At 49.1% G+C, this 22671-nt stretch overlaps 2 protein-coding genes across 2 annotated transcripts in view; one reads left to right on the top strand and one right to left on the bottom strand.

Moving 5' to 3' along the window:
- TG (thyroglobulin) overlaps positions 1–22671 on the bottom strand; it is a 111430-nt gene that overhangs the window by 7573 nt on the left and 81186 nt on the right. The window contains 2 exon segments of the mRNA XM_061568933.1: positions 599–763; positions 2700–2867. Of these exon segments, the coding sequence (XP_061424917.1) occupies positions 599–763; positions 2700–2867 (333 nt within the window).
- Positions 6992–18112, top strand: LOC133353060 (src-like-adapter 2). The gene is made up of 8 exons (XM_061569160.1): positions 6992–7122; positions 9469–9582; positions 10521–10605; positions 11010–11096; positions 12907–13010; positions 14713–14865; positions 15674–15821; positions 16543–18112. Exons 2-8 carry the CDS (start codon positions 9504–9506, stop codon positions 16652–16654), a joined length of 768 nt encoding a protein of 255 aa, XP_061425144.1. The 5' UTR covers positions 6992–7122; positions 9469–9503; the 3' UTR covers positions 16655–18112.

The following is a 22671-nucleotide window of genomic DNA, read 5'->3' as shown; positions in this document are numbered from 1 at the left end:
CGTTGAGACTTTCTTGGGTGAACAAGAGTCAATCATATACTAACTGTGGTGGATGAGGTCTGGTTGGAGTGGCTTTTAGAAAACTGAGCTGAATATTGAAAACAACGGTGCCGATGTGCCTCAAGAAGAATGTTTGATCCACGCGCATTACTGATGATGACCCGGACCAGAAATAAAAACTTAAAAAGATGCAAAGAAGTATGGGGAATTGCGTGCTTGGAATTACATTGAAAGATAGAAAGAGAACAAACGGATTAGAGAACACTCGTGATATTGACATTACAATCACGGTTAAGAAAAGTTTGATGGCTTGGGCCGGACACGTCGTAGCTGAAGGCGATGATGGTCGACGGTCAACAAGAATGACCGACCAGCAGACAAAGAGACGGAACGCGTCCGAGAGGTCGCCCTCTGCGGAGACGGAGCGACAAACCCGGGCGCCGGGGTTGCATCGTTACATTCGCGACGAATCTGTGCGAGGTGGCGACCCACTTACGGACAGAACGAGGACGACGTCCCTCGTCCCGCAGGCGGATCGCCCGCGGCCGACGTCGCTCGACGAATACGAAAATAAAACATCGCCCCCCCCCCCCCGAACCTGCGGGAGGCGCGAGCGCCCGAGGGCGCCGTCGTCCTCCGTGGCGCCGAGGACGATGTCCACGTCGGCCAGGGCCCCGCGGGCAGCGGCCTCCGCGGGGATGTCGCGCAGGAAGTGGCCATCGACGACCGCGGCCCAGCGCTGCAGGTACTCGCCGCTCAGCAGCTGGAACAGAACATTTTTTTTCGCGAGAAAATAATCCCCGGCGCTGGATACCGCCATCCTGTGCTTCTGTGACCGTCTGGAATGCGCTCTTCCTTCTGATATCATCTATATTGAAAACTAATTTCTTAAGAACTGCTTTTTGTATTTAAATTGTTGTCCTTCCCGCGCACCTCAAATAAGCACGGTTGGCTACGTATGCTGCGAAAGAAGTTCAATGTGCATACATACTGTGGAATGTGCATCGATTCGCACCTGAATATTGACGGCAGCGATAAAGGAAACAGGAAAAGGTGCGGCCCCGAAATGTCTTTCTCCTGGCGCTGCTGGCAGATGCACCTCTGCTAGAGGGTGTTTGGTCGATGGCCACCACACGTCTTACAGGATGTGGAAGTACCTGCGCTGTACCCCCCCCCCCCCCCCTTTTACTATAGACGCCCTGCCGATCGACCGTGGGTTGAGCCCATTTTGACTGCTGGGTGGAGAAGAGAGGTGGCCGGGGGGATTTGAGAGACCGGCACCGTTGTTTCAACTCCTGCGCCAGGAGACCGAATCAAACCGGCAACCTCCAAATTCCAAGTCCAGCGCGTTGACCGTTACACCGCTGTGGCGGCATTCTTATTGCTGCGATGATTAAACCGGCTCTCTGGGTGAGGATCAACTTGAGCTCTTGAAGTCAAGAAGTGATTTACACTGCAGTCACAACTCGGAGTGATGGACAATGCTTCGCTACGCCGACCACAATGTTGGCACAAGGGACACGTGCAGCAGCAGTAGCGGGGCTCCCAGAACCATTATCTTCACGGACTGTGGCGCAACTTGCCGTGTGCTGCGTGGGTGTGTGGGAGTGTGTTTTCAGTCGATAACAGCAAAACGCTTCATTGCCGCTTTTGTAAACTTTCCATTAAAAAAACCTCTCAAAACAAACACAGCAAAGAAAATTAATAAACATCACTTGGAGAAAATGAAAAAAAACAAAACCATTAGTACGCGTAGATTTTTCTATGGGTCCTCCGGGTTTCCCCCCCCCCCCACATTTAGAACCACTCGTTTAGAGTATTTGGCTGCTATAAATGTCCACGTGATGATAAGCCGCTTCGTTGAGCTGTCATTTGTGGCCAGGTCGCTTCTGAAAAAGAGATACGTAGCTCTGTGGGCCTAACCTGGTAAAATAAAAAATAGTTTTCAAATAAAAATAGTATTCATCGTTTATTTAGGGACTGCAGTCGCAGATATAAATAAATAAGTACAGTACTGGTTAATAGTGATGGAAACGAGGGACCAGTATTTACAGGCATCGTATCGCTACGCGTATTACGACCAGTTATGGGCCGAAAGAAAAACAGTGTTGTTTGCTTTAACGTCGATTTGCCTTTCATATTTTGCAAGGATTAATTTTAGCCAGAGCTGTCTGGGGCTGAGCTCCAGAAAATCTTTCCCGAGGGTTGAAAATATTTTTGGGGGCCTCGGAAAATGTTCCGTGAGGAATTTAAACGGCTGACAATTTTGCGTAGTAAATTAAAGACTGTAACTGAAATAACGAAAGTAAACATCAATGGAGTGTTTGGCAACGCACATCAGGCATGGGTGTTGGTAAAACAGCCAAGGAAGGAATTGCAAATACAGAGGGCCCCCTTAACTCTAACAGCCCTGAGTCCCCATCAACCGTGACCTAGTCCCGTGTACATGCTTGTGTGTGCGTGTATTTTGCTTGAGCCTATGCATGCGTGCGTGCGCATCCATGCGCGTGCTTACGTGTATCCCTGCATGCGTGTGCGAGCGTCGGTGTGTGTGTTTGCCGGTGTGTGCGTCGGTGTGTGCGTGGGCCTGTGTGTGCATGCGTCTGTGCATGCCTGTGCTTCCATATCTGTGTCCGTGCGCGTGTCCGTGCGTGCGGGTGTCTGTGCGTGCGTGCGGGTGTCCGTGCGTGCGTGCGCACCTGCGCTTGCGCCGCGTTGAGAGCGAGCGCCGAGCGGCCGCGCAGGCAGCGCACGAGGTACTCGCTGCTGGAGTGGCCGCAGCCCACAAGCTGGGCCAGCGACGCGGCCTGAGAGCGAGCGGCGGCAGAGTCCAGCTGCACGGCCGATGGCGACAGCACGGACCCTCCCTTGGAGCGCAGCGGAGACAGCGGACACACAAGCACAGGATGAGCACGCCCTTGCTCGAACCCTGTCGTGGGGAACGGTCGACCAGACTGTTTCATCTCATCTAGAATGTTCAACCGCCATGCTGTAGGTCACCCCGCTTCCCTTTCTGCTTATTCCTTCTCCCATCAGCATTTCTGTTCCCAAGTTCTTATTACAACCTTGCTCGAATCGAGGAACGCTTTGTTTTACTCATACACACGACGTCTTTAATAGTGCTGTTTGTGGCTGACCGCTTGACATGTTGGGCCTGTGCACGGCGTAATAACCTATCGAATCCAGGTGTCCTGTTCATAACCAGTGATTCTGAGCACCACCCGCTCCTTCACCACCCCAGCTGACGCAACGGCCGGTGGATCTCGAGTGGCTCGGGGCTGTCAGCCATGGTTTATGTGTGTCGGTCGTGGAAGGGGGGCGGGGGTGAGTTTTGGCCATACTTCACCATACTGGTAAGTCCGGGATGGTGAACCGAGCGCACGTTGTCTCTCACTAAGCGGAGGAGCGGTCCGCGTGCGTGACGCTTTCCAGCATCGCTGCTCAAGTCTACAAGGGTCGTGGGATTCTTCGCCACATGCAGGCAGTGCCCCAGTGAAGAAGCTATAATAACGATTACGAGCACTGCCTGCGCTGTAACGTGGGATATAACTTCAGTGGATTGCGAGCACTATGCGTTTCTTGCTATTTGTTTCCAAATGGCACCCTCTGGCATACAGTAATTTCAATCAACAACCTCAACCAAAATGACATGATAATACCAACTTCAATAATGTCACGTATCAATAGCAATATTACTGATGATACCAACATCAACTACAATAATATATCACTATCAACAACAATATGACATGTCAACAATACGAATGTTAATATCATCATCAACACCACGTGTGCACATATTACCAAGGCAGATGTACACGCATTTAACAACCACAACCGCAACTACAAACATATTATAATGAAAACCGTCACGACGGCAATATAATCACAACCACAATGAAACCATAACAGCTGCAAAACAACACCACGATCACGAGCACGGCGTGTGCGATGGAAGGACGTCGTTTCCACGCCGACTCTGCACCCCTCCGACTCCACCTGAGCGTCGGATAGTCCATAAACAAATTAACACGTTTAACCTGCTCTAGCACGTGCGTTCAAAACCACAAAGCAACGTTACGTCTATTTGTTACGTACATTAGTAGACCTTTAACACAATTTCTCAGGCAGCCATGTCCTCGGGAAGACACGTTTTTTTTTGGGATCTATGGATGTCTCCTTCCGACGTACGGTTTGGGAGAGTGTGACAGACGGATGGAAGCTGGCAAATTATGCAAATTGTTAAGGGGTGCTGTGCAGCCCTTTGTCGATCCACTGCTTGACGAGGGCCTCCATGCACCGTGTCGAGCACGGTCAGTGCGGGTTGGCGATGGGTGCGGCCCAGGATCGGTTCTGATATCACTTGCTGTGGATATCAGCCGTGGGCGAGAATCAAACTCGGGTTTCTGGGTTTATAGCACCGTCCGCTAACCACTGCGGCAACGCTCCTCCACACACCCCGTGTGCCAACACTCCGAGGTCTGCTCTCTAATACAAAATACAAATGTGGCAGCATTTGGACCGTCAGAGAAGCAGCAGCAGCGATGTGGATCACATGTACCCCATTCAATTGCAGGAGGCATTTTCCATAACCGCTAAACGGGGCCATTTAGAAAGTTATTATTTATTATTAAAACGCAACTGTGGCTCCATTTAACTGTATGAATGCACTGACCCGTTGCAAGGGAATTTTTGCTGGGAATGCAGAAATGAAAGTCCACTCAGTTTGTCAGTACACGCCCATCCAGCGCGCTCATATCTCAGCAGCAAGCAAAGGTACAGTAGGTAAAGGTGCAGCCTTGAAATGCCTTTCTCACGGCACTGCTGGCGAAAGGGCCTCCGCTAGAGGGAGCTGCAGAGGTGATTTGGTCTCCTTTTCCACGCTGACAAAGACGTTACCCTGCCACACAAACAGCTGATTGGCTAACTGTGGCGTACCCATTTGTAATTCTGGGTGGACAGAAGCAAGGGAACTTTTAAGGAAACTTGCACCATCGTTTCAGCGGCCACGGGTATGGAATCGAACTGGCGAGCTCTCGATTGCAAGTCCAAATGTGCGAACCGTGACACCACCACCACCACAGCACTCCCGTAACAGCAATGCCTCAAATTCACTCCATTAAGTTTTACTCCAATACGAGTCTTACTTCATTATATCCACCCAATTATGTTTTAAATTGATGTAATGAAATATGGGAAAATGACATTTTAACTCCAAAAAAGTGTAATCTTCGTTCAGGACTTAGTTCCTGATTAAGGACTAGGTGTGGCAGTTTAGGAAGGTTGGTAAAAAAAATTAAGGAATTTAAAGTTGTGTTTATATATAAATCCGGATGTTAAAAAACTGTAGATTTGCGATGGAAACTGAGACTGTTTTAGTTCAGCGTGCTTATTTATTTATATGTATGCACTAAAATGGAAACCGACAAATACATGCATGTAAATATCACCCCAAAGAAGTTATTTTGCAATGCTCATTAATGAACACTCTGCATACTTTTCAAAGCTATGTTTTTTTAACTAATTATTACCACAATGTCATGATACATGTTTATTAAGGTATACTGTATTATTCGTGAATGCTGCAAATGGTCACGAAGAAACGTACAATTTTACAAGAAAAGCTATATAATATACACACTTTATAACAATGTTATATCTTATATATTTAGCAAAATCAAAATGCTGTAAGTGTAAACAAAAGTAAAATGACCAAAGAAGACGTTCGACTGAGTCTCAAGACTCTCTTTCAACAGCGTTTTGCATTGCCATGTCCGGCCAATTCAATTCCTAACACGTGGGAGGAAACCCGAGGGGCCAGAGAAAACTCACTGCATGGGGATAGCAAAGTGCTGCACAGATGGTTTCAATAATCCATTTAATGTTATCAACTCCTGACTCCAACCCAGGAGATGGCCACCCACCTCACAACCCACAGGTCTACGTGAGCCACCAACCCTTGCACCCCAACGAGCATGATCGATATTACCCTGAATTGCAGGTGTGAGCCACAATAACTAATATCGAGAAACATCCAGCACTTACATTCTGTGACCCCTTAACTCTCACCACCCCCCTCCTCCCCCACTGTGGAGATATTTTCCAGGCCTCAGCCGCGGCTGACATTCAGCCTTGCAAAAGGATACTGCCAGACCTCGTCATCCATAATAAAGGTTTTTTTGGTTAGATCGCGTAAATATAAAAGTATCGTTAAACCCGCCACCACCCTAAATATAGAAAATTAGTAAGGTTTGTCACGTAAACAAAACATGCCAATTCGTTACTAATACAGCACATCGGTTGGAATTGGCACGTTCTGTTTATGTGACAAACGTTACTAATTGGCTGTGTCGGGTGGTGGCGGGTTTAACGACACATTTATATTTACGCGATCTAACCCAAACAACCTTTGTTATGGATATTGGTCGCGAAAGCCTACGTGTTAAACAGACATAGTCATGTTTCAACTTTGAACAACATTTCGCTATGGGAATAAAACTGAGCATTCGGTAGAAATCATGAGTCAAAGTCGATTGACCAGTGGTGGAGTGAAGTCAGTCGAAATGATTCCCACAAGAAAGAAGGCAAGATGCCAGTACAAACCGCCACACCACCGCCACTTTGACTGAAACGCTGTTCATATCATCAGTTCACATTTATCAATGGAAAGCACAAAACAAAATTCAGTTGCCGATTTGCAAAATGCAATTCGCAGGCTATCAGCACCACGCATTGAACACCAGAATGTTTCCTGTGAACCTCGTTCATTTCCCCCACTGAGTAGGCGTAGTAGGGGGAAGGGGGTTAACACGGGCGCGTGTGTGCGAGTGTTGGGGTTGGCGTTCACCTACGTTCTGTGACTCCGAGCCCGCGTGACCACAGAGGCTGCTGTGGAGCCCTGATAACGGCAGGAACCAATCCGAAGCAGAGCGCGCCGCTCGGACCAATTGCGAGAGCAACGCGACGTCGCACACCCGACTCCAGCAGATCCAAGACACCGGGGTGCCGGGTCACGAGCAGCCACACGTGGTGCTGCCCGCTGGCCGGTAATGACCCAACCATCCCCCTGACTGCGTGGGAGCGGAGGAGACGCAGCGCTTCGTTGAGATCGGCTTCTGCCAGGTTCGAATGACTTCACGGGACTAAACGTGGCAGTTGTGACCGTGCCGCTCGAGTCTTGCGATGTATGAGTAGCCTCACGATATTAAATGCTTTAGTTTCCTGCTTAATCTCTGCCATTGTTGCTATTAAAGAGGAAGTGATGGCTGTAACATGCCGTCTAAATGTGTGTTTTCTCAAACTGCGCGATGTTTTCATAAATAAAATACAATATTCAACGAATGATACTTTGAATGAAGGCATCATTTTGTATTGAACGGTGTATGTTATTTTCAATTATTGTGTTATTTTTCAATGTTTTTATTACCAACTTAATTTGGGGCGTTTGTATTACAAGTGGGTCCACATTATATTTGACCACAGAGTTTAGTCATTGTCTCCTTTCACACTTTTCAATGGATATGTAAAACGAAATATAATTAATCATAAGGCCAAACGTGACTTTCACACGGTACAATTATAAACTACGTTTTCCATGACTTAATGATCTTTCCACAATTTCACAATGCCCGGCTTAACTCACTCATACCACCACAGCTGGAGAAGGTAAGTAATGGTGATGACTCACTTAAACAGCGTGCTTACTGTGTGCTGAGCATTTCAAACTTGCCGTGCTATTTGTGGATCACCGTAACCTTCGTAAAATTCAACTTAAATTTAAAATCGGGAATATTTTTTTTCAAAGGTAAAGGTACAGCGCTGCATTATTTTGCCACTGCTTTGGGGAAGGGTGAGCAGGAGAGAACCCCTCGAAAGAGGGCGATTTGATTTTACTCTGCCATGTTGGCCCAGCCACCTAAGCAAAGGTGCGAGTACCCACGCTTTACCCCACCAAATCAAATTCAATCTGCCGATCGACTAACTGCAGTCTACCAATTTGTACTTCTGGGGGTGGAGGGGGGGGGGTAGTGACAGAGGCAGAAATCATTCATAAACTCGCTCCGTTGTTTCAAGTGCCACGCCGGGTGATCAAATCGAACGGATGCCACTTCACGTGGCTACCATTGGCAATGTCTGTGGGGCACGCAAACGCGCGGTGCTGCAGGTCACCTCTGGGGAGGTGGACGACAATGATCTTGCAAGGCACGCGAGCAATCAACGCTGGGCTATTTGATCTCAGAAGAAACGCAGCTGCGCCGCATTATCTGGAGCAGGCAGCAGACGCGAGTAATGACTATTGTATGCCTGGCACAGAACCAGGACTCGCTCGCAGGGCTTAGTGCACTATTTGTGTCTGCGGCACACAGCGCCGCGAAATGCGAGCAGAGCACAACAAGTCGTTGCGTGTTTCCTATACGCAAAGGAGCCCCCGTGTCCTCCACACCCACATACAGATCTTCGAGCGCGGGTCCCGTTTGCCTGCGCAGCGTGTTACGTGCCACTGGTTACGAATACTAAACGAATCGGAGTCTTTGTGCGTGGTTTTGCCGCGTATCGCCACCGCGTTAGGGTCTTCACGGCTGCGCTGCGTTTTAGCCCTCCGATCTATGTCCTGGTTTGTACCGCTCGTTGTTCGGCACAATGTCCAAAAAGTGTCTCTGCACCTGCCGAGAGCTTCTTCAGAACGTGGCGCGAAACGTCGGGCGCCATGGCGAACGACACGCGGTAACACCCGGGGAACACACCGGAGGGCTGGCAGTGTATCGATCGCGAGGCTTGTGCAGATGCACAGATGTTGATGTTCTTGTTCCCTGTGTCTCGGCTGTTAAGAGTAAAATAAGCCTGATTGTCACTCGCTTATCTTGCACAATATGCTCACACTCATAGCGCAATTAAATGCACGTTTTATACGACAGCGCTATCACTTCCCGCCCAATCATTTAGTTTGTGAGTACGGTCTTTGTGTGCCTCTTATTGCATGAATTGGGCTTCGTTCCTCTTTGCTTTATCCTCGGGACAACGCTGGCCGAATGTCTTCTTCTAGCGGCTGTATAAACCGACACAAAAACGCACGGCGCTAAAAATCCACCAACTATCATCTTCACAGATCAATATTTTAACAGCAATAGCTCAGTAGGCTGCAGGGCGCTGAGTCCCCGCAGGCTCAGCCGCCTTTAACAATTGTATTTCATCAACATTTGTTTGAAGTTTATTGAACATTGACTATGTCGTATATACCCACCACCCGCCCGGGGGGGGGGGGTATTACATAGCGGACCTCCTCCCCCCCATTAAGCAAGGGTCATGCTGCACCATCACACCCTTTGCACTCTGCGAGTCGGACGCCGCTAGCAAACGTCACGGCACCTTGCAGGAAATTACCGGCGAAAAGGTAAAAGGATATTTTTTCAGCCGCCGCCTGAACCTGAACCTCGTGGCCCGTGCGTTTCCGGCGCGTGCGGTGTGCAGGAATTGGCGCGGAGCGATGAGAATCGCTCGCCGCCATGGGAGTCACGTTCAGCGCGGCCAAGCAGCGCCTGCTCTCCGCATTCCAAGCGACCCAGCACGCCGCACCCCCTCCCGGTAACGAGCAATCAACGCCGCGGCCGGCGCGGCGCGGGGCCCCGCCGTGCCGAGAGGGACGCGCCACCGACTCCGGGCTGACAGGTTATGGCCTCGAGTAGCCGGCGCACCGAGGGGCCGTGGAACAAAGCAAACGTACATGCGGTGTTTTGGTGGTGCACAAGCGCAAACAATAAAGCGCTCGGCCCCTCCGTCAGTAACGCCGCCGTGAAGAGGAAAGTGACAGAATAGGTGACGCTTGTGTTGCGATCGAAACGTCGTGGTTTCTATCTACGTGACTTTACCGAAAGAACCAAAGAAGGTGGCTAATTTCTCTGATACAAAACAGGGCCATTGCCTGCAATGTTTCCTATTGTACCGCGGTTCCTCGTTGAGACAGTGACATTGAGGGATACATTGAGTTTTTGTTCTGCGTGGAAGGTCACGAGGGACAATCTCGTTCCCAAGACCGTGTCTGCGCGCACTTTGTGCTAGGGCAGAGTGTTTGTCGCGTGGTGTTGCCGATGACAAAAACGCGGGGCAACATTTCTCACAATGCGAGCATTGACACAAATTATGTCAGCAAGCGTCGCGTGTTAACGATGTGGCGGATGGATCAATTGGAACCCGTGGCGATGCGATGTGCTGCATGGATAAGGGGTGGTGATTTTATCCCTTGAATCGCTTAAAAGCGTTTCCCCGTTTCAGTCACTGGTGGTGATTTATAAAATGTATTTTAGGTTTTAAAACCACTGATTACGGACAATAACAATACTCAATAAATCCATCTGTTTAAAAAATGCCATTAAAAGTTAAGCGGAGTTCGTTTATGGGAAACAAGCCGTCCGTTGAACTGTGGGCGTGGAGTTGTTAAGCTGCCGTGGTGGAGACTGGGGGGCTACCCTGGGCCGTGTGCCATGCTGGGCGCGCCAGTGACGGACAACTTTACTCTCTTCCAGACCTCGGCATGGCTGTGATCATTAAAGACTTTCCAGAATGGCAACCGCTATTCGCAGTCGGCGAGAAAGTCAAGATAACAGGCGTGTAAGTCAAACACTGATGTTCGTTAGTGCACAAGAGTAAAGGTTGTAAAAATGCAAGCGGGAATTCACTTGGTGAAAATAACGACAACAATTTGAAATAATGTGGTTGGAGTGCTGGCGCAGTGGTTAGCGCACGACATTACGGACCTGGTCGCCTGAGTTCGATTCCTGGTCAAGACTAACCATGAGTGATATCTTAACCCGTCCTGGGTCTCCTTTTTACAAACCCGCACTGACTAGCATGGTGAAGTATGGCCACAGAGCCCCTACGACTTACAACGACGTAAGGAGGGAGGCCTTCAACCAGCAGTGGAACGTATAACGTACACAAATCAAACATATAAAACAACAACACTTTAAATTATATATACGGTATTTTATAATGGCGTGTGCTTTTATCCAAAGGGATGGAGACTGGTGGAAAGTCATGTCCTTCTGCAACAACAGAGAGGCCTTTATCCCTGCCAGCCACACGGTGAAAGTGAAAGACAGGTACGGGCTAGCGGGCGCACGTACGACTGAGATACAACAGCAGCGCACACCCACCCGCACGCCACACCGGTGGCCTGCCACCGAACAAGACACTTCAAACAATAATAACACGAATTACAGCCGCTTGTCGAGCCACTGCTAGATGTCAGCCTACCCATGTTGGTCATGGAGGTTGTTTGACTATACGTCACCATCCTGGTCAAGACAGCTTGGTGAGGGAGCGGAGGGGTGCAGACATATCACCTGTTTAGCCGTGGTGAGGAATCAACGCGAGGTAGCTGGCTTCACAGCACAGCACGCTGTTGCTTCCCCCACACAAGCAAGTATGCAGACTAAACATGACGTTAGCTCTCCTTCGTATTTTTACATTCCCCTGCTAAACACAATAAGTTGTAATTGCCAAGAACAATGGTATTTCTTATTTCCAATTAGAACGAGCCCACGCATTTCTCTAAAACATTCTTCTGGGCAATTCCACCAATTAGACAACCTCACGTAGTTTTTTCTCTGACTCATCCCAGACAAGGAAGTATAAAACAGTGTTTCGAAGGCTATACAAATATCTAGATGTTCCCTTAAATTTACAGTGCCACGCAGACTGCATACAACACAAGCACGTTGCTAGCATGTACATGAAGTGTGAGTCCACAGTCTGAATGCCAGCTCTCTAAACGTGTTTCTGTTTTCGTCACCCCCTCTGTCGCCGTGTCTATGGGTTTAATTCGTGGACATGTCACCTGATACTCAGAGCAGTGCGGTTTCACGGGTGGTCTCCTACGATATATAAAAAAAATATTTACTGAAATTTAATCTGACCACCCTCCTTTGAGGCTCTCCCAGGCTTTAAGACGGTGATGCGTCCCCAAAAGACAAATCTCTTTATTCTAGTTATTATGACACTATATTTTTTTCGGAGGCTACAGACACAAACATTCAAAGTGACTTCTTGTGTCTATCAGCACGGATAAGGCTGGGCTCACATCCTGTTTACAGCCCTGAGCTTTGTGGTAGAAATTACACATTCTTATGTCAAGTCCGAGTCTATCCATACAACTACCGTTGACTTCCCCACAAAGTGGTACTCATTGTATCGCTATGACGCCTGTGAGAAAGAGCTTTATCGCTTATCGGATTCCTCCAGTCGAAATAAAGATTCGATTTATGACTCGAGAAGAGTGATGGGCTGAGCCATCTCCCAACCAGGATTTGAACTCACAACCTTTTATTGTGAATCGCTTGCTCTGCTGCTAAGCGACGGACAAAAACACACAACACACGTATATATTACCTTTATAAAGGTGATGCATTCAGAATAAGTAAAATAATTCCGTAAGTGGTGGAAAGCCGTTCGATTTTTTTTGGGTTGTAACATAGCAACAGCTGCATTTTTGTATAACAGCCTCAGCACATCGGTAAAACATGCTCCTGGGCAGTTCTACATGGTAGTCAAACCTCACAGTCAAATATTCTAAATCATCACAACAATACAAACGTTGTGTCATGTTTAAGGTTATTTATGCACAATTATAGAAAACAAGGGGGGGGGGGCATAGGCTCGAATATTTTCTGGATTGGCAATCACCCTCGCAGGAGCGGAGAGGATTTAGACAGAAACAGCCACAGTGGGAAGTTTCGCCACGAGTGGGCTGAGCTATTGGTGTCGCCGAGATATGAAGTGAGCTCAGGCGAAGGGAGTGCCGGCAACGTAAGGGTGGCAAACCTCTTCTCTGCGTGAAGGGCGCACTGCCCCCCTCCCGCACTGCGTTCGCAATGGTCCAACACTGCGTTGGCACTTTCATTCCGCACTCAGGTGGCTCTTTGAAGGCTTGATGCGGGAGGACGCCGAGAGGATCCTGTTGATGGATGGCAACCACGGAGGCTCCTTCCTCGTGAGAACCAGCACCAGCAACCGCAGTGAGTCCCCGCACTTGGGTGCCCGGGGGAGAGGGCCCTTGCAAACGCCCACGTCATGGTGAAACTAAACTTAAAATTATTTGGTTTGATTACCAGATAAGGTCCACTGAGCTAGAAAAATCCACGCGGCAAAGGGGAGAACACGCAAACTCTAAATATACAGGTGTCAGGGTCAGGATCGAACCCACGACTTTCTGTATACCAGGTGAGGAGTTAACATCTCACCACCGTGACCAGCGGGCTCGCAGATCGGTGACACGTCTTCCTTTCCCAGCTCCAGGGCAACGATGATGGGAACGGCTTAACGCCTCGTATTCCCCTTTACCGGCTATGTTGCTCCAGTCATACTCGCCAGCATCACGATTAGCCGTGATCAATCCACTGCTGGATGAAGGCCTCGCCAAGCCATCGCCGCTGCTCGCGATCCAGCGATGCGGCGATCCACCTGGCGCCCATAGCGCCTGCACTGATTTCAAGCTTTGCTGCTCACCTTTGGTTGCATTTTCTTTCTCAATGTCCACTTTTTTATGCGTGCCACGGCAAGTAACCTACACTGATTCAACAGCACATTCCAATGTGCCCAATGAAGCACGTTGTTAATCAGTGTACGTTACCTGCTGCTCTGAATCAATCAGTCAACAGCCAACGTCGAAGGGGTGGAGCAGCGGTGCAGTGGTCAGCGCGCTGTGCGATGAACACGACAACCCACATTAGATTCACGGCTACAGCAAACATCGATGGCGAGATATCCGTGAACTAACACTGCACACTAAACTCTGTTTTATTTACCCCCTGTCACCGGCCCACACTGACCAACATGGGGAATATGGTAAAAAATAACTACCAACAAGGCATGGGGAAACTTCATCTAGCAGTGGATTGAAAATGGTTGGAATGTATTTCTTCATATTTTAATTTATAACATAGTGGACAAAACCTCATTTTACTTATTTTCTCAATCTCAATTCCTTAGTTGTTCAGACACAATATCTCGGTCAACTCAAGGTTTACGAATTCAGATGTTTGCATTTAATTATTGCGATTAACACCGTATTAAATAAAATGAATCCTGTTTGTTAAATATTTTGCTTAAAAAACAACCACTCGACGGAAATCAGTGAGCAGAGTTTGCTTCACCATGCAAAAGACACGCGCTGGTTTTGACCTTTAATTGACTTTCCCTTTGACATTAAAGCCAAAGCCATGCCACATCTACTTGAATATTCCATGGGGGGAACCAAAAACTATTTTCCACGATGTGGTTGTTGTTTATAAAAACAGCGTGCCACGATTCCGCCTTATCACGTTGTTGTAAAAAAAAATGTGTCCGGCTTACAATTTATACAGTGTAGTCTGACCCCTGCCATAGGAATGTGGAATTTCCTTCACTGGCTCAGAGCCACTAATTGAGATGAGTACCGCTCAATGCTCGGGTGAACACCGACAACGGCTACCGACTTTCATTTTACTTGACAAAAAATATTCGTACTCAAACCCATACGCACAGAAGTAGACATCTAAAGCCGCCTTGGTGCACAAGGATATTGTGTGACCAGTACAAAGTACACTCTTGTTAAAAACACGTGTTTTTCAAAATGACCCCAAAGTTCGGGGCTCATCTTACTCTAGGGAGCGCCCAACGTTAAACAACACGGTGAATGTTCAACGCGCAGAGATGTGAGTTCCGCGTGCCGTGCCGCAGATATGTACGCGCTGTCCGTGCGTCGCCAACGTCCCTCCGGCGCGCCGGACGTCATCAAGCACTACCGGATCCACACGCAGCCCAACGGCATGTGCTACATCAGCCAGCGAGCACAGTTCGAGTCCCTGGACGAACTGGTCGACCATTATATGGGTACGGTGGTGCCTTCATCGGCATCTTCACCATCACCGCGTGACATCAACATCATCATCAGCAGCAGCGGCGATGATCAATCTGATGCTAGATGAATGTCACGCCAAGGCATCACCATCTCTCGCGGTCCTGCGATGCCACCATCCATCTCGCTCCGGAACATGTGCTAATATCATCGCCCTATCTGCAGGCGAAGGTCATCCGCTCGAGAGAGTTCTAGAGAACACCTCTACAGCGAAGTCGTCATCATCATCATCAGCTATGGGAAATCCACTGTTTCACCGCGGTGGTCAGAATGCGTTCGCTAAGGCGTGAGCGGAGAAGCTAAATGGATTTTGCTGCATGGACCAGCATAGTGAAGTATGCTCAAACAAGCCCCGTGACTGACAGACAGCATGGAGAGGCCTTCATCGGCAGTGTTATGATTAAAAGGATCGGGATCTGCTGCCACAGTGGTGTAATGATGTGCGTACTGGACTTGCAAACTAGAGGTCACTGGTTCGAATCCATCTCCCGGTGCAGCAGTTGAAACAAAGGGGCAAGTTTCTTAAATCCCCCCAGAGCAACAGAAACGTGGCGGGGCACAGTTGGTCGATCAGCAAGTCACGTGTGGTGGGGCAAAGCGTGGGTACTCCCACCCATTCCATGATGCCTGACCAGCATGGAAGAGTAGGCCAAACACCCTCTCTTGGGGCTGTCGAGAGCTTCCTCCAGTGGAGGCCCTCACGCCAGCGATGGCGTGAGCGAGCGATTGCAGGCGCTGCACCTTAACCTCGTTAACGACGCATCCCACCCCTCCACCGCACAGAGCAAGACGACGACGTCTGCAAGCAGCTGAGGGAGCCCTGCTTCTCCCGGCTCCCCGGAGAATTGCGCAGGATGAACGTGGCGCCGCCACCCCCGCCTAAAGCTGAGCCCCTCAGGGACTCGGTCCGCTACTGGCAAAGCCTCCACAGGTTCGCGCGCGTTGCTTGCGTCCGCCCGCGTGCCCTGGCTCGACGCCTGGGGAGGATGGCCCCTGGCGTGCACCGCTCGATTCGCTCGCTCACTCTCCTTGCGTTATTACGACGCGAATGTAACAGGAGCCACGCAGCCCACGCATCATCATCGTCATCATTATCGTCGTCGTCGTCATCATCATCGTCGTCATCATCATCGTCGTCATCATCGTCATCATTGTCATTATCATCATCGTCATCATCATCGTCGTCGTCATCATCATCGTCGTCGCGAGGCATGCGAGGTCACTTCATTGGCCACTCGCTGCCCCCCCCCCCTCACCACGCCAGGATTATTCCGCTAATTGAATAAGTCGCGAGCTCTGCCAAGTGGCATGAATGTGCGCCTTTCTGTTTCGTGTTAAATTCCGCGTGTCATTTAAAACGATTCCGCCTCCACGTGAGGTCATGACCGCACAGCCACACTGACTATAGATGATGATGATAATGATCGTTGTCTTAATGTCGCTGGACTGATTGGAGGTGATGTAAAACTGATTATAGATAATAATGATAATGACGTTATATGGATTTCAGACGGTGGTGTTGATGAACTGATTGTTGATCTTGATGAGTAACTCATTGTAGATGATGACGGTGGTGTCGATTGTAGATAATGATGACGTGATGATCTGAATGTCGACGCAGACAGCGACTAAGTACACGTCTGACGTTCCAGGCAACCCAGCTCGATGTGTGTAGAGGCTCTGTCCGCGAACAGAGTCAGCTACGGACTGCTGGAGAGCATGCGGGATCATCTCAACTTTTCCGGGATGAAGAGCGACAGCTAAAGAATGACCGCTGGACACAGAAGTCGTTACCCAAACAAGCTAGCGGAGAGTTGAGTCGACCTTCACGGCCACCGCTCGCTTCTGCTGCTGCTGTTACGATGTGGCCGTGCTGCGGTAACAGCTGCAGCTGCTAAATAAGAATTATGGCTGCTGCAGAACATTTCCGCTGCGGGAGAGGCTCGGTTCGCCTGTGAAGGTTACCACCGAAGCAAAATTGGAATGTATTTTTTCATACACAAGTTATGCTCAACAATGTATCCGCGGGGCTTTAAGGAGATTTGAAGGAGCTCTATCTGACGCGAGCTCCAAACGCCCTCGCTGTGAACGGGAGCTTTGGACGGCTCGTAGTCTGTACGCGCGCACGCCCCTTCTGCTCCATCCACTGCTGGATGAGGGACACTCCTGTACAGCTCTCGCGGGGGGGGGGAGGGTTATTTGACCATACTTCACCACGCTGGACAGCGTGGCTTCGTGAAGGTGGAAAAGCGCAGATGTGGGAAGCATGCAAGTACAGCACAACAATGAACTTTGCTGTACTTACTTGCCAGCTACCTACCGCCTAGCCCCACAGCGGCCGATAGCAACCCGTTTGTGCATCATGGTCACCAATCAAAGCACCCTCTCGGATCAACATTGCTTAGTACCTGATAGGTTGAGCACATTCCTGGTGATTATACGCAGAATAACAGAATACTCTCCGTATATACATATGGAAAACTGAATATTGCAGGGATCTTGACATTGTGTTCATAAAACATGTATAATGTGTATCCACACATTGTATGGATACCATTCTACAGGTTTCATCATTCACTTTAAGAGTAAAATTGCTAGACTATTGCACAGGAATTTTGTTCAACATTGTAAAAAACATGCTTTCGGAAATGATTTCTAATCGAGCTATGCAAGTATGAATGTACTTATTTATTTTGTTTCTCTTCTGAAATAATCTAATAATTTAAATGTTCAGTAAAAGGCTTCACTTTACGATCGAGGGACAGGATGTGGCTGGACCACTTCCCTGCCCTACATAAGCAATATTAGTTTATTTTTAAGTATCAATCTCATCGATATTTTGTTACTAAATGATTCTTTGTACCGCTATCTTTCATTATCTGCTCAAAAAATAATACAATTTTCCAGCGCGGCATTATTGTCAGTTGTATTGTTTCAGGAAAAATATTTTCACTTGCAACGGATATCATCCGGTCAGGTGGCTCAACGTGAGCGGATGACAAAGCCCACCATCCAACCAGGGTCGATAAAATGAGTAGCAGTTTATGGGGAAGTTAACAGTGGTCCTCCAATAGATATACTCGCCCCCGCCATATGCACGTGGAATTTCCACCGGCTCAGTGTTACAGAGAAGAGATGAGCACCGCCTCAATGCCCATTCGAGTAGAAAATCAGTTTGACCTTTTGCCATTTGAGCTTGGTTGCTGTTCCGCCTGAGCGGCTGTCAATGACCACAGTTTGCTCCACCTTGGCATCCTGATCGGTTGCGCAGGGAACTTAATGTGGCAGACAGAGTGAAGGTTACCACCTTCGTCCACTGTAGTTGGCAGCCTCTCACGATAGTTCCCCCTGCGATCGTGCAGTGGCGCAAACGACGAAGCGTGAAGTTAACCGCTGCCCATCTACGCCGTCGAACGCCGGCGCCAGAGGCAATTCATCAGCCCACACCCAACGCCGGTCGATTCATAACGTTTGTTTCTGTTCCAAAAATACGTCGCTTACATCCGCGACGCGTCGCACGAAAAGACGACGACCAGCAAGAGTTGAAATTCAGCGTTTGGGACGTTGTCGATACGGAGCGCAAGCGGCCCGGGGGCCGTAACTATCTACGCCGTACCCGTGAATGTGAGCTCTGCTCGTTTGTGTTAAAAATATCAAAGGGATGGGAGAACTCTGGTGTGAGCCGATCGGGGTTTTGGGGGATAGTGTGTGCAATTGAAGTAGGGTTCGTGTCATTTCCAATGTGGCATTATTCAAGCCCGTGCCCCAGGACACGCGTGACAAAGGTAACTCGTGAAACAAGGCGTCTCTATGCGCAATGCCGCAGGGTCTGTGAACAGTATAGTTCTGTTACAGCACATGCAGCAATGGTGACATTTTTGAAAATTCATGTAAAAGAAAATCCACACCCTGCCTTTCATTCTGTAGGTCCAGTCATTGCACGTAGACCACGTAACACAAAAAAAACACACGCTTTGGCGACACCCTGACCCAAGAACTTCAATTGCAGCGCCCTCTGTGTTTGCTAAGCAATAGCCACATGCAAGATATGGCGATGATATGAACGTAGCTACTGAAGTGCCAAGCATCATTTTAGAACCCCTATAACCAGTGCTATAATTTGCTGTCATATGCTTTTGTTATATTCCAGTTATAATAATAGTTGACGTGCCCTTAGTCAATTCACTGGTGGATGATAGCCTCGCCACGCTATTTGAGCCATGGCGGATGTATAGCCATACTTCACCACGATGACCAGTGACTGTTGGTAAACGGGGGCAGGGCCAGGTATCGCTCGGCACCAATGTTTTGCCCTGACCAAGAATCGAGTGCAGAGAAACCGAGTTCCAAGTGCAGTGTGCTAAGCACTGCGCCACCACTCCCGCCTCCTCTATATTCTAATAATATTTATTTTTTCAATGAATGAGCAAATCTCTTTCACGTCACCACTGAATTTGTTGTCCACGTCTTCTCACCAGGTCATAGACAACGCCCATCCATCTCTAGTCCCCATGGGCCCTCCCCCCGTGCTGTCACCAGCGAGCTGTGGGGGATGATGAAGCAGTGGCAGAATCCGAAGCGTCGTTCCACGCTCCTCGTCTCCCCCGCCCACGAGAGGCGGCTCTCCCGGGTGGCCCCTGCTCCCCTTGTGTGTCTATAGCACCACGGTTGCCGAGCACAGGCCGAAAAGGCCAGAACGCCAAGTTGGTCAGCAACCATCGGCACTTACTGAAAGTGCGGTAGGTGTGTAGAGTTTCCTAAGTAGAGCGAGGTTGTGAGAACTTGGGGAGAAGAGACGATGGGGGTGGAAACTCGAAAGTGGAGCGGTGCGTGGAAAGACGCACACAGAGGAGCGCTCTGGCAGACAGTGCGGTGAGCGAGAGGACGCGTCAGTGCATCTAGCCTGGCGCAAACGCTGTGGCGATGTCACCGCCACGTCGTGGCGAATGGTGTGTGTTGTTGGTGAGACAAAGGCGGTCGGGTGTGATGCTGGCCGTTGCGGTCTTCATAGAAGCTCGCTAACAGCACTTGCCCCAACGGTCTGCTAAAGGCTTTACGGGGAATCTGTGTCTCTTGTGTTGTTGTGACGTGCAGTATGGTAGTCGAACACAGTGTGGGTGAGACAAGTCAGTGAGGCTGGTTGCCCGTGCCCTCGGCATTGTTGTAGAACCAAGGAGTGAAGTTCGTGAGAAGGGTAACCGTGGAAGAAGCCAAAGAAGAGTGATGAGAAGACGATTGACTGCTGTGACAGGACTGCCACACCGATGATGTCCGCTTAAATGTTCACTTGTGCGTTCAACCGGTTCGCTGCTGCTCACGTTCCAAGCGACTGCTGAGGCCACGCTGGAAACGAGGCAGCTGCACCTCCGGCGAAGATCGCCGACAGAGCATAACACAGTACAGTAGTTTGCTCGAACACATGAATGACTTAGCCCAAAAAATATAAATACAATAAAGTATTAATTCACCTGCACCAACAGGCTCCAGGAAAATGCGGAGGGAGAAACCTCACGGTCGTTGTTTCCAACCGCCCAGCCACAAGTGCGAGGCGAGCATTCTTAGCGGTTCTAGATTTGAAGCTTTCGTGACTGCAAGGATTCATACTCTTAGTTCTTTCGGTAAAGTCACGTAGGTAAAAAATTCAATAAAATGTAAAAAAAATTTTACCTACGTGACTTTACCGAAAGAACTAAGAGTATTCTTAGCGGTGCCATTCTCTGTGCTATTCGACTGAGGCGGAAAGCGTCTATGCATCAGCTCTGTCCATCAGCCCTTAACACGGGCACGCGATAACTGTTGCAAAGATTATTTGATATGAACTGAATATAAAGTCGTGTTTAGCGACTGACCGTAGAGAAAAATCTATTAGATGAAAGGGCTGCCCAAATAGCTGGCGATAAAACCAGCGCTTACATTTCTTTCAAAGTAACGCAACGTTATTATCGCTAATTAAATACTTCCGAGGACAAACGCGCGTGGTTGTAAGGTATTCTCGCGAACGTGACGCAGTCGCTCTTCATCTGCCTTCACTCGGTCGTGAATGAATCGCGACACTTCGCTCACAATAATCGAAACGTCCAACCACCAAAGCTTCCGCAGAGTTGACGTTTGTAGAAATTTGGCTCTGCAGTTGACCGCCTGATCTCCTCCTTCAGGCTCACAGCGTAAACAGGGCCTAGTGTAATAGTCGCTGATGAAGGATTTGCATTAACCCCCCCGCCACCATCCCAAAAAAACTGCAATTACAAAGCCACGTCTGTGAAAATGTATTTTTTTCACTCTCTCACTATTCATAGACTTGTTGATGGACAGGTCAAAGTGTTCCGGGGCACATAAACGAGTGTACGGCGCGGCACTGTAAGCCCAAGGGGGTTTCGCGGTAAGCGGCATGCTCGAAAGAAACCTCTGCCCTTCGTGTCACTTTTTTCCTTCTAAGCGCTCGAGTACCGCAGAGCGAATTCAAACTCCACACGCAGCGGCGTTACACTGCAGCGGAGAGAGCCGGGGGGAGGAGGTCATTCAGTCGTACCCCGGTCCCTGCGGTGTATACAGTACTTGCTGGCAGGACATTAACCGTCGTCCGGCGAAAGTACCTGCCAAGAACAACAGCCAAGGTCGCGATGGTTCTTATTTCGGTGCAAGGTGAAGGTGCAAAGGTGCAGCCGTGTAATTGCTTGCTCGCGCCACCGCTGGCGGAAGTGCCTCCACCGGAGAGAGCTCTTGAGAGCTCCTCCAGAGGCTATTTTGGCGAACTCCTTAAAGCTCGCCAAAGACGTCTTGGGAGAGGCGGGGGTGCACATAATTGACCCCAATAAACACGCGACCTACTGATTGACTCACTGCGTTGTACCCACTTATACTGCTAGCTGGACACAATTGGGGAGGGGGGGAGGCGTAAGTCTAAACTTCCTCGTCGGGAGATCTACATTGAACTGGAGACCTCTGGATTGGAGTCCAGTGCGAGAGCTGCAACACCACGGCAGAATCTGGTTTCTCATTGTGCCCGCTAGAGATGTAGCTATGTGCAGCACTTTGTCAATCCACTGCTGGATGAAGGCCTCCCCTTGCCGTGTCGGTCTTGGAGGTTGTTTGACCATACTTCACCAGGCTCGTCCGTGCGGGTTGGTGAGGTCGGAGAGCGCGGACGTGAGATCGCATGAGTGCGGTACAACGATGGGTCGTGCTGTGCGTGCCTGCCACGTAGTTCCCACATATTTAACAAACGCATAAAAAACGCACACATTGCAGGGCGGCGGAGTTTAAATGGTAACGTTGGACTGTTTACGCATAGCTGGACGCACTCTGCTATTTAGGTAGGACTAGGTGGTCTGTCAAGATCATTCCAACTCACGTCACTCCAGCTGTGACCAGGAGACGTATCACGTGGCAGCCGATACATCCGCTGGCAGTGCTGTGTGCGGGCCGTTTTGAACACTTGTGGTGAATTGTTGGCACGATCAATTTACGTGACATTTAGGCTGCAGTTTAAACATTTTGGACCCAGCCGTATTATAAGTGCGGTGGTCATTTTTTAACGCAGCCTTTATGGATGTCTGCACGAGGCCAGTTAGAGGCTCCGTGAAAGGTTTCTGGAAATAAGCCAAAGGATTTTACACATTTCCAGAGCACCGTGCAATCGTGCTTAACTGTAATAACTTTTTTGTGCAACAGTTAGTTTTATGTGTTTATGCATGTCGTGATAATAATAATCAAATACGGCCATTTGTCAATACACCGCTGGATGAATGCCTCGCATACCGGCAGGAATGTACGTAATGTTC

The sequence above is a fragment of the Lethenteron reissneri genome, chromosome 42 (genome assembly GCF_015708825.2).
Source record: "Lethenteron reissneri isolate LAM-NWPU_2019-01 chromosome 42, ASM1570882v1, whole genome shotgun sequence".
Classification (NCBI taxonomy): Eukaryota; Metazoa; Chordata; class Hyperoartia; order Petromyzontiformes; family Petromyzontidae; genus Lethenteron; species Lethenteron reissneri.
This window is presented reverse-complemented; position numbering and strand designations above follow the sequence as displayed.